Consider the following 13,127-nt stretch of genomic DNA (forward strand, 5'->3'; position numbering starts at 1 on the left):
ACACACTGCTGCTGGCACACTGACACACACACGCTGCTGCTGCTGACACACTAACACGCTGCTGCTGCTGCTACTGACACATACACACACTGCTGACACACTGACACACACACACTGCTGCTACTGACACACACACACTGCTTCTGACACACACACTGCTGCTGGCACACTGACACACACACGCTGCTGCTGCTGACACACTAACACGCTGCTGCTGCTACTGACACATACACACACTGCTGACACACTGACACACACACACTGCTGCTACTGACACACACACACACACACCCTGCTGCTGCTGACACATTGACACTGACATTGACACACTGACACACACATACACACACTGCTGCTGACACACCCGCTGCTGCTGCGGCTGACACACTGACACACTAACACGCTGCTGCTGCTGACACACTAACACTCTGCTGCTGCTGACACACTGACACACACACACTGCTGCTGACACACACACACACAGTGACGCTGACCAGTGAAGATTCCCACACGATCGGAGCAGATGACGTCACTTCCGGTTTCCGGTTTGGGTGAGACGCACCAGTGACACGCACGCCGAGGCGGAGGGGGGGCAGAGTGATCATCTGTTGCACTGCTGAGATCCAATCTGTGTGATCTAAATGCTTTTATTCTTTTAATACCATGTGAGTGCATCTTGTTACACTTACCTTTTTATAAAATTCTCCATACAGTCTGCACTATGTCCGTTCTTATGTTATTCACTTAAGGTCTCCAGCATTTACCTTTCCATTGAGATCTACCTATTTGATGGGCTGCCATTCAAAGATACCTTTATGGGAAAAACACTCACTCTACACTTGTGAGTATTTAGCACACTGCGCCTTGAATATTTATTCACACGTTTATTACAGTTATTGCACCATAAGAATATTTCTTCTGTTTTACATGGCTTGCGCTTCCCGATGATCTTCAACTCTTCACTCTTCACGGGATCGAGAGAATGACCCCACACTGGGTTTAAGCAGCATCCATATGTGTTTGTATTAGTATCACAATTTTCATACATTTTGTATTTAATAGGTTATATTTGATATATTTTTTGAGCGCCACGCTTGATAAGTTTGTTTTTCACACACACACACACACACACACACACACACACACACACACACACACACACACACACACACACACACACACACACACACACACACACACACACACACACACACACACACACACACACACACACACACACACTGCTGCTACTGACACATTGACACTGACACACACACACACACTGCTGCTGACACACACTAATACTGACACACAGACCAGCTGCTGCTGCTGACACTGACACACACACTGCTGCTGCTGACACACTGACACACACTGCTGCTGCTGACACATTGACACTGACACACACACACACTGCTGCTGACACACTGACACACACTAATACTGACACACAGACCAGCTGCTGCTGCTGACACACTGACACACACTGCTGCTGCTGACACACTGACACACACTGCTGCTGCTGACACACTGACACACACACACACACACACACACACACACACACACACACTGCTGCTGCTACTAACACACAAACACAGTGCTGACACACTGATGCTGCTGACACACTGAAACACGCTGCTACTGACACACTGACACTGATACACACACTGCTGCTGCTACTGACACACACACACACACACACACACACACACACACACACACACACACACACACACACACACACACACAAGACAGACAGAAACTGCAGCTACAAACTGCAGACAGCCACTTACTTACTTTGCAGCTACACACACTCTACTCTCTCCCTCCCCAATTCAACTGAATCTGTCAGCTCTGTTCACGGAGGGAGGGGGAGGAGTCACAGCCTGCTACTGCTTACTGACAATCCCCTGCCCTGTCTCAGAGCTGTTTCTGCCTCCTGACCAATCCACTGCCCTGGCTCAGCTTTTCTGACAAAAGGAAAAGCTGATTGGCTCGCAATAAACACTTTGCAAGCAGCCAAAAATTCCAGGCATTACTGAATGGATAATGCCCGGTATTTCAACCAATCAGAGAGCAGGGATTTCAGTAATGTCCAGAATGTTACTGCTTTAGCCTACAATAGAGGTTAAACTGTTTAAATTTACACTAAAACAGTGTAAGTATCTGAATTTTAATTGCAGGAATTCAGAGGTAGCAGTCTGGTCTCGTGACACAGGAAGACTGACGTGAATTGAGATTAGTTTTTTTTTTTTTGTTTAATTACAATTTATTATTGTAATAATTTCTAAGTATAAACATTTATACTTTGCTAACCTACCAAGGGTCCGTTCAACAGTGCAGAATGAACTTGTTTTTGTGTTCTGCACCAGTAAAAAAGTTATATCGTTTTTCTTTGGAGGTTGGTGTGGGAGAAAAGCCAATTTTAATGTTTGCTGCAGCATCTGATAGGCAGTCCTGGTATCATAACTAGAAATAATAAGCAGCCTTAATGTAAAAGAGAAAAAAACATGGTTATCCATATATCGCTCCTACGTTCCTAATTATTACTGTAAACACCAAAATGGGATGGAATGTATCACATAGAGTTTGTTATTACCTGGGATGAAAGGCGTTGTTCTTCTGTAGTGCCTTCAGCATTAAACGGTGCTTCTTTTCCCGTTTCTGCGTCTTGGTCTATGTCTGCGGTGCCAGAAAGATGATCACGTGTTCCCATATTACTTTCAGAGGGCTGCTGTGAGTTTCCAGTATCTTCATAAAATAGAAATATTTTAGTAAAGGGTTAAGCCAGAGGTTCTCAACTCCAGTCATCAAGATCCCACAACAGGTCAGGTATTCAGGATATCCCAGCTTCAGCGTAGGTGGCTCAGTCTTGGACTGCACCACTGTGCTGAAGCTGGCATATCCTGAAAACCCGACCTGTTGGGGATCTTGAGGACTGGAGTTGAGAACCCCTGAGTTAAGTCTTTTCTTCAAAGTGTTTAGACAGCATGTATTTTTTTATTAGCGCACAGTTCATGCAATCCTACAGTATTCCAGAACAATGTAAGACAAGTGGACATGGAGAGGGCAGCAGAATATTCCATCTACTACAAGATCTGAGCTACATCTTTGCACTGTACTGTATATGCTTCTTTTTTAGACCACATTATTTCTCAACAGTGCACTTAAATGTTCCTTTGCCGGCAGCTCTTGAAATAGATCCTGACACAAAGACAGCAGTATTTGGCTTCTGCAATAGTAATGCTTAAGTACTGAGATTAACATGTTCTGCAGCAGGATACATAATGTGTCACTGTTATTGTTCTATATGACATAGATAAGGAGTGGCCAACTCCTGTTCTCAAGGGCCACCTGTAGGTCACGTTTTAAGGTTATCCCTGCTTCAGAACAGGTGGCTCAATCAGTGGCTCAGTTGTTGACTTACTGAAGCAGGGATATCCTTAAAACCTGACCTGTTGTTGGCCCTTGAGGATTGGAGTTGACCAGCCCTGACATAGACATTGTGGAGAAACGACATGCATAGTATACAATATAAGCATTAAGGTGAACAAAAAAGAGATCTGGTAGGAGTCCCTGGGCTGCCTACTTTATCAACACTGAAGCGTGGCATTTTATTAACAAATGTCCAAAATCACAGGTGACGTGAGATAGAATTACATGGCCTGCAGCAGTACCTCCACCGTATAGCATATAGCATATAAAAATATTACTTGTGAGCACATTCACATGTCTTAGACATGTCTGCAACCCTACCTTTCAACCATTATCACCTAGCATACAGTGCTTCCACCGCAGCAAGGGATTTTGGGAAAAAACGTTTGCGCCCCCTGGGCTAACGCATAGCCACAAAGCTTATTATATTAAAAAATAACGGCCAGTGTATGTCATTAGCATAGGCTGAACTTCATGTTACATTAGCACTGCCATGTGTTGGCTTCAAATAAGATGTCGTGTTAAGTACGGTATCTCTTACTTAAAGGTGGTGTTACTCCCATCTAGACCCTGAAATATGGATTTTGTGAGAGAAAGAGAGAGAGGCTCATGATGGTAGTAATGTGACATCTAGCTATGACCTAACTAACGTCTCGTTAAATCCCTGCATTCATTATAACGAACCTCTGTTGATAGGCGTTGTCAGGAGGAACACCTCTTTTGGCATATCATTAGTACTAATGGATGGTATGGTTAACACAATGCCTTTCTGGTCAAAAACAGCACTAAACACTGCGTTAATGCGCTTTGAAGATACCCATTAGCCGTTAAAAAGAATAAAGCTTTCTAGGAATTATTTTATCATGCTTCTTACCCAAATCATTAGAAAGATCAATTTGCTCTCTCCCAGTTGATGTGTCAGAAGCTGCTCCATGAATTTGGAGTCTGCAGGCTACATCCTGACTTGAGCCACCCTCATCATCTGCATTTGCACAAGTTCTTAGTGCAGCCCAAGGGAGAGGTTCTGCTGTTCTTTTGCTGACACATGTTTCCATAGCTGTTTTTACGTCAACTTCAGTCTGTACAGTATTAGCTGTGGCAAACACAGCATTTTCCAGTTCCTTATTGTCTCTTTCAGATGTATTTTTGGATTCCGATGAGAGCTCAGGGACACAGTGACCCCTGCTAGTTTCATCAGAAGTCACCAGTGTCAAGTCCTCTGAGTCCTTCTGTTTCAAGTCCCTTGAGTCCTTCTGTGTAGAATCCGCTGAGGGCTGTTGTGTAGATACCACAGAGTCCATCTGTGTAGAATACCCCAATTCCATCTGTGATGGGTCCCCTGAGGGCCATTGTGGGGAATTCTCTGAGTCCTTCTGTGTAGAGTCATCTGGGGGCTTTTGTGTAGAGTCCTGTGAAGTCTGTTTTGTACAGTCTCCTGAGAGCTGCTCTATAGGGTCCCCTGGGTCCTTCTGTCTAGCGTCCAAGAACCGTTGTGCAGATTCCCCAGAGTCCCTATGTGTAGAATCCACTGTTTCCCTGTGTGGCGGGTACCCTGAGGGCAATTGTGTGGAGTCCTTCTGTGTAGAGTGCCCAGATTCCTTCTGCATAGAGTCCTCAGAGTCCCTCTGTGTAGAATGCACGGAGTCCCTCAGTGGCTGGTTCTCAGAGTCCCCCTGAGTAGAGTCCACTGAGGTTCTAGGTTCCAGTTTTTGCTCCTGATTGGATTTCTCAGAGATCTCCATAACAGATTCCTCTGAGGGTCTCTCAGGCAGATCCTCTAAGGGGCCCTGGCACAGAACCTCTGTGGGCTCCTGGGATAATATTTTCAAAGAGTTTCCATCCACCGAGCCAGAATCTTGAGTTTCACTGGAATTGGAGGATACAGAACTATTCTCAGACTTTTGAGCAGTGGACTCTCCCTGATTGCTTGGAGCGTTGATCATGGTGTCTTCTGAAGTAATTAAAGAGGAGCTTGTTCGACGTATGGGGGATGAGATTATCAGAGAATTCCTGTTATTGAAATGGAAAAATCAAAGGCATGTTTGTAAAACAACAAGTAACACATGACACGATGGTTACGGGTTGGAACATAAAACAATTATTAACCCGACAGCCTTCCAGTCAAGAACCCTCTAAAGCTGTTATTCTCAGGGGGAGATATATATATATATATACACATACATACATACACACACACACTCACACACACACACACAAAAACACAAAAAAAAACCACACACACACAGATACCTTTTTAGTCCTTTGATGACAAAGACTTTGTTGGAGTGCTGCTTTTCCAGTTTGCTCATCACATCATACAGTTCATGATTCAGCTGCAGTAAAGATCAGAATTATCCTATTACAAAAAGGTTGATAACTTTAACTTTCTTGAATGAAATCAGAAAGTTTTTTAAAAAATGTCTGTTTTATGCTGCATTTGATTATTTTTTTTATTTACAATATTTTACCAGGTAAGATATGTTGATATTTACATCTGGTTATCTAGCCTTGGGATACAACACAGAGAGACAGTCATTGCTATGCACAATCAACAATTGAAAGGGCTAATTCACTGAAAAGGCCAATATAAACAAATGAACAGAAGTGAAATGATGCAGAATCATAAAGTCTGCAGACATTTTTCTTTCCACGAACCCTTCTGTGCTATACAGTACAGTATTTGAGACAAATTAAATTGATTTTATTCTCTCTGCTGCTGATTATTTGAAAAGAACATATTCACTACTACCATCTAATCCCAAAAATCAGTGCATGAGAGGTCCATTTTACCTTACTCATCTCTTTGTAGAAGATGTCTCTCAAATTTGAAATGTTTTGGAAAATTGTCACATAGCATCCGATTCGACTGCAGAAAACAAAGGAAACGGTAGGAAGGGGAGGTAAGACAAGTGTGAATAAAGGCAAAGTTATATAAAAAAAACAAGCAATATAGTCCATTGTTATCATCATTCTACAGTACTTGATGATGAATACTGCTACACTGATTGATGATCACATTCAGATAAAATCCTTAGCATGTTTGACCCTGTTGATCCAGTGTGGACACAGAACATACTGGGACATATTTATGAAGATCCTTGCTTGACTCTATTTTGAGTCCAACAAATGAAACATATTGCTATTTTTGTTTTATCTATTTTTAAAAATGTATCCTTTTGTATTACCAATATGACTACCAAATCGGACGTAGTTCTGCAGGCCGACAGGAAGCTGCAACTTAATCGGGGGCATGACGTTGGGGCTTCCAGTTGGATGACTGCAGGTGCCATCTTTGAATACAAGGAAGCAAACATGCAACTAAAACTGTAAGTATCTCATAAACTCAGGGGGATCCCGAAAGCTAAAAATCATGTGTTTCACCTCTGGAGGACCCCTTGAGTTCTGTAGAAATCAATATGCACAATGGACAGGATTGCTGCTTTAACAAGATGACAATAGATGTGTGACATTTTCACTTGGGTTTACTAAACTGGTGAATATATGATATTCGCTAATTTATAGAGCTGAATAATAGCACCAGGATATTCTCATGTCCAGAGAATGTATGAAACTCATTTAAGTCAGAATCCATAGAATCCACAGTTTGGCAATCTCACCCCATAAATGTCAAACCATAGTTTTTATGGTTGTGTTATAGAGCCTTGTCTAAGAGCAAAAAGCAATAAAAAAATGTATCAGTGCACATCCCTCTGGATCCCCAACTTTCTTACATGTAATGCTGCTTAAACACATTCAGTACAATTATTATTGACTTAACGAGACATTAACCTGACCTCACTTTCTCTCCTCCCCCAAAACAAGAATATCCTGTTTTATTTTATGAATTAAAATATGTAATTCTCTACAATGAATCATGCTATGAGAGATCACAAACATTATAAGGTATAGGTAATGGATATGCATTATGCCTTGTCAGAATGTTATCCAACTAATTAGGAAAAAGGATCCTAAAAACTGTTTTTTGTTGTTTAAGAGAACCCTCCTCGTTACGGTACACTATAAGACATAACAGCCATGGACTGTGAGAGAATTGTAAGCAGACCATGTAGGCGGTGTGTTACTGGTGATGATTGGGTTATTGTCCAAAGGCTGAGAGAGCTAATGACCAAAGAGACCAGCAGCTGGGACAACAGATAAAAGCAAGAATAGCCAAGTCAAGAATGGCCCTTAGCCAGTAGAGTCAACAAGACAACTGACCCTTATGTGACTGACAGGCATGATGCCATCTAAGGAATAGAAAGGTGGGTGAAAATGTGTATGTATAAGTGTGCGATGATTATGTTTTTACTATAAAGTAGCATGGAAATCCCTATTTTAGTGAGAGTCTCCATTTACACATCAGCTATACACTCTAGTTTGGTTTAATACTCCTTTAACTATAAGCTTTCTGTAAAGCCCATGACGTACATAATTAGATTTTTACCCTTTCATGACTGCACTTTCTGTATAATATATTGTGTAGTGGAAAAAGTAAAAATAAAAATACTATTGCATTATTGTAATTAATGACAAATATGTGAGATGTCCTTCAAATGGACCAGTCACAATAAGATAGCTAACCTAGAAGCCAGCTAAACCAGAAGGCAGTTCTGAAATTACTTAAATTCTTCAGCGATGTATAATAGGGGAATCAACGTACATTTGAGTTGTGATGTTTTACACTGCCGATAAAGTACATTGGGTAAAAAGGTGAATTTATTTAAGTGCCATGAAATACTGTACCAATTTTTTTTCTAATGACCCTCTGGAAAATTGAATGCATGATGTGCCTTCCATGTGAAGCTTTTGGGTGGAAGTTTAAAGCAAATGAGAAATTAAACTGTACCTGCTGTACAAACCCGGAAGCTCGTCTCGCAATTCCTTGTTCAAGTCTTCAAAGATCATCTGCGTTTTATTAAACTCCTCTTCTGCCTGGTAAAACAGAGACTACAACTATGACTGGCTGTGAGTTTGTACATCTGTAGATGGTGAGTTTTATATTGTACAACGTGTGTTCTCAAACTGTGGGCTCGGGAACACTGGTCTGCAGCATTGTACTTGTGTCCCTACCTAATACCGATTCATATTTAACCTTACATTTACATATTTATGTATTATAATTATATACAATAAAGGTATTGATGAAAATGTTTAAATAAAAATACAAATGGTCCACAATAAAGGAATGTTTGGGAAGCCCTTTACATACCTACTGTATGTATGGAAATGGGATCTTTCATATTGTTACTTGCCCTATGTTTGCTCAACTCAAATAACAGGTTTAATTATATGTGTTTATACTGGTGCCACAGGGTCATATGTAGGATATGAATGAGGCCAGATAGCTCAACTCGTCCCCTTTTGAAAGCACACCAAGTCCTTTATATTTTCTTTAACTTTATTGGGGAAGTCACAGAAACAAAAGGTGCTTGTAGATGGTATTGTGTTGTGAGAGAGTGCTTCTCTATATGAAGGTGCTTTGTTATGGGGGGAAGGTAAAAACAGATTGCCTTGCAAGGGAGATGATAGCAGAAGAAGTACTCAGCCTGCTAGGATGGAAAACGAAGTGTGGGATTCATGGGAGACAGGAATAGTCTCAGGACCAAACTAACTTGTCAGCAGAGATAGGGGAGGTGGGTAGACCCATTCTCAGCTAGGAGGGTTGGGAGGTTGCTAGGGAAACCTGCTACTGGCTGTGTGGAGAGGGGAATGTGTAACAATAATGTATCAGTTACACAGGCACTGTGTGTTTTCAGAGCAGAGAAGCATGCAACTGAAATAAGGAGCTGGCAGTCCGAGAGCTGCAAAGTGGGGGAACAGAAATAAACAATCCTGTTCCAGGACAGTGTTTATCTCAATTGTTAACAGCAGTGCTGTATTCACTAAAGGCTTTTACAAGGATAATTGAAGGCGATACAAATACAAATCCAGAAACAAAATTGATGCATTGAATATAATCAAATAGAGAGTATTTTAGAAACTACAATAAAATGCATTAACAGAAGTGTAACCAATTACCTTAAAGAGTTGGTATCATGTGGTAAGTTTTATGAGAGACCATTATAAATCTAAAACTCGACCCCCTTTGCAACAATATCACCTTAGTACTCATACGGTAAACAATGTACAGTAGTAGCATGGATCCCTCCTGACTATGTTCAAGATTGTCCTTATCTGCTATTATAATTCACCCATGGAGACCAAACCGCCCCAAATTGGTTAGTTTTTTCAGTCATAACCTCCCAGATTCAAGACTTCCCGGTTTCAACTGAAGGGGTTACTTGTTTCTTTAAAAGAAAATGAAGATGATAGTGCACCGACAATAAAATAAAATGCTAATGATTTTTAAGGGAGTGATTTTGTATACTGTCCCTATTTACCTGTGGGGTCCAATGATCTTTAGGTACAGAGATGCTGGTGATATAATTTATTGTTCTTAAAACAGCCGACCAAAATAGTTTAAGTAAGGGACAGTCCCATCAGATGTGTCTCAGAGCCGCTGCTTCCACAATTTCTCTTGAAAAGTTCTGAGAAACCCAAGAATACCGCATGTAATCTGACATGTGTGTAATACCATTTAAATAAACATTTTATTTCAAGGATTCTTAAAGAACTGAAGATAAAGTCCAGATCCAAAGCCACTTCTCTATTGGAACTTCAGAATCCAGCTCCTTCTCTCTTGAAGTTTCATGTTGGGCTTTATTCTGGGAACCTGCTTCTATTAATAGTTTGTAAATAAAGATCAATTGTGCCCACATCTGATGTACCCTTTTATATTTATTTGGGGTGGGTGGAAGTTATGTCTCTATGGGAGTGTCTATGCCTATTTAACTAGACGTTTCTGAATTCTCTGCTTACACTTAACAGATAAGGTTAATCAGCACTGCTATTACCTTGGTGACTTTTGCCTCTTCTTTCTTCTTGGCATTCTGAAGAGCCTCCAGGTGATGTCTGGCACTGTCATAGTCCACCATTTTTCTCCCACGTTTGGCAATTCTCTCCTGAGTAAGTTGCATATTGGGAGTGCAAGGTTACATAGTAGGGGAGATATTAATAAGAATGGAGTGCTCAAATTGCCCTTGGACATAGATTAGCCATTCTGTAGTTTGTGCAATCATGTTTTAACTACAAGTTGGAGATATATTCTTTTTTCTCCCCAGGAAGAAATTGGACTCAATTTTTTTTTTAAACAACCTGATTTGAATCCTGTTGCAAATACTGTATGTAGCGAGTTCCCCCTTTAACTGCCAAGAGGACGGAGGAGCTGCCCTGCATCGGCCCGCTGGTGCCCCGGAGTGATCCTCGAGGCCCCGTCGGACCAAGGGAGAGTTGCGGCGGCCATCTTTGAATGGCTCCACATGTAATGAATAGGGACTACAACTCCCAGAAGCCCCGGGGTGGGAATAGGTCACATTCGCCGTCCCAGCCAAAGAGGAGTGTGCGGCCATTTTGGGTAACAGATATTCTCAGTGGGGCAGGGGGAATAGCTTTAGTCCTGAGGGAGCCAGCAAGGAGGACGGATGCATCCAGGGAGCAAGTAAGCCCCTGGACTAGGCCCGAACTTTACCCTTAGGCCCCAGTTAGGCCCCGATCACTATTTAGTGCAGTATTGTAGGGAAGGCCCTAGATAGGGACCCACCCAATTAGAACTGCAACCCACGCAACCACGCTGTCTGACAGACGTCCACTCAGCGACCTTCGGACGAGACCGCATATGACCACCACCTGTAAGGCGTGAGGGGATTTATATTGGAGGCCCCGCTGCATGGGACCTGATCCAACTCTGCTACCAAGTGTTCCCTGGTCAGGACCATTGACCAGGAAGGAACCAACGTGCACCTACACTTCATGGGATAGCGCTACCTCACTCTTTGGGGTGGGTCTGTTCTGCGGACACCAGGGTTCTAGGTGCCAGAGCACCATCAGTTCTTTTGGGGATTGTTACCCTCAGTGTTATTATCCTTATGGTTATTATTGTTATTGCATTTCCATGTGTTATTGTTGCATTGACCATACTGGAGAACCAGTAAAGAATATATATATATATGTATATATATATACCCAGTTGTGATAGTGTTTTTGGTTCCTATGAGGAGTAAATCCCGCCTACGCTGGGAGCCTCATAGGTGGAGGCGCTGCACCGCGAGATATAGCTCCCCAGAAGCGGAGGCTTTGGCCTTCTGTGAGCCTCACAGGTAATAGCAGCACGCGTTATCGCCTGTGGATTCCCATAGGCATAGGGAAAGGGGGTTACATGTACAAGCGTGAAACTGCAGTGTATATAATAAGTGTCTGTCTCGCAGTGTTTTGATGCCAGAAACTGCATTAAGACCATTCTTTATCTGTCTTAAGACCATTGCTATGTCACAGGGCGCTATATCTATGTTACGTGAAGGCAAAGCAACAACAAAATAGGGTAAAAAATGTGTAAGGAAAAATGAGCTTTAGGGATTGGTGCTTTAATATCTCTGTTTACCAAGTACAACAAGATAGATTGAAAGCTATGTTACTCTATATGTAATGCTCTATTCATTGCCTACTGTAGCGGTGCGCAAGATTTTTCTGGGGGAGCGCAGTGTTGCAGGGGCCCCGCACTCTTCCCCCAAGGCATTAAATGCCGGGGGATCGCGTGAGGCCCCTGCAACTCTAAACGTAGTACCTTGTCTCTGCCGGCGTCAGGACTCGTGTCCATGGCAATGCGGCATCAAATGACACCACATTGGCATGTGCCGTGATGTCACACGCATCAAATGACGCCGCGGGTCACGTGATGTGACGCGATGTAAGGGGGAGGGCCGAACCACCGGAGGTGAAGAGGCCGAGGGGGCGCAGCAGAAATAGTTTGTGCGCCACTGACCTACTGCATCAGTAGAGTCAATAATTAGGACAGCTAACAAACAAATTGTCATGGTGGATGTTCAGCTTCAGTTTTGCAACCTTAGTATAAAATGTAACCACAATTACCAACTACTGTGACATAATTTAAATCTGGTTTATATAGAGAAACAAGGTATACCATACAGTTGATTTACCACTGTTTCCCATAAACCTTGGGCCAATCAGAAAATATACTGTAAGTGTAACCCCTTTGCCTCTAGATGAGCTTCTTATACTGTACATTAAAAGCCCTCATAGCATTCAGGGAACGCTGCGAAAATGGGGGAAAAACATGAAACCATAGCATAATCTTAAAACATAAAACCTAAATGATGCAGGGCACAAGTGACATGAGGAATGGATAATATGGGGTGAAATGGATAGCATGGGGGGGAATAGGTGACATGGGGGCAAAGAGAGTGACATGCGGGTGAAGAGAAAGTGACAAGGAGTGATTAGGTAAAATTAGGTGGATTACATAGAGGGATTTGGTGACATTGAGGGAGGCGTGGGGGATAGAGAGTGACTTGAGGGGGGTGTGACAATGGGAGAGTGAGTAACATGGAGGAGTGTGTGGGAGACATGGGAAAGGAGTAACTGACATGGGGAGGGAGTGGGTGAGATTGGTGACTGTACCTCTCTCTTCCCACTGCACCAGGAGCAGGGTTGTGGCAGCGGTGGGTACGAGAGCTTCCTTGCCCCCCTTTCCCCTCTCAGTAAGCTGCTTACTGCCAGTGCGCTCATTAATAATACACCTCTCCTGTTCATACCCTCAGAACAAGTGTTGAGCACAGGAGAGGAGCGGCACACTA

General features: G+C 42.6%; 1 protein-coding gene across 5 annotated transcripts in view; it reads right to left on the reverse strand.

The window, feature by feature from the left end:
• The window catches only part of BIN2 (bridging integrator 2), a 63,002-nt gene that overhangs the window by 11,419 nt on the left and 38,456 nt on the right, over window positions 1-13,127 (reverse strand). For 3 of the 5 annotated variants that reach the window (XM_075591631.1, XM_075591630.1, XM_075591629.1), the window contains 6 exons: window positions 10,332-10,439; window positions 8,285-8,370; window positions 6,229-6,304; window positions 5,689-5,771; window positions 4,313-5,448; window positions 2,603-2,754 (listed from right to left, as the gene is read on the reverse strand). In XM_075591631.1, coding sequence (XP_075447746.1) covers window positions 2,603-2,754; window positions 4,313-5,448; window positions 5,689-5,771; window positions 6,229-6,304; window positions 8,285-8,370; window positions 10,332-10,439 — 1,641 coding nt within the window. Of the gene's footprint in view, window positions 1-843; window positions 2,491-2,602; window positions 2,755-4,312; window positions 5,449-5,688; window positions 5,772-6,228; window positions 6,305-8,284; window positions 8,371-10,331; window positions 10,440-13,127 lie in introns of those variants that run through there. The other 2 variants (XM_075591633.1, XM_075591632.1) reach the window with 2 other exon arrangements.

This window comes from Ascaphus truei, chromosome 3 (assembly GCF_040206685.1).
Source record: "Ascaphus truei isolate aAscTru1 chromosome 3, aAscTru1.hap1, whole genome shotgun sequence".
NCBI lineage: Eukaryota > Metazoa > Chordata > Amphibia > Anura > Ascaphidae > Ascaphus > Ascaphus truei.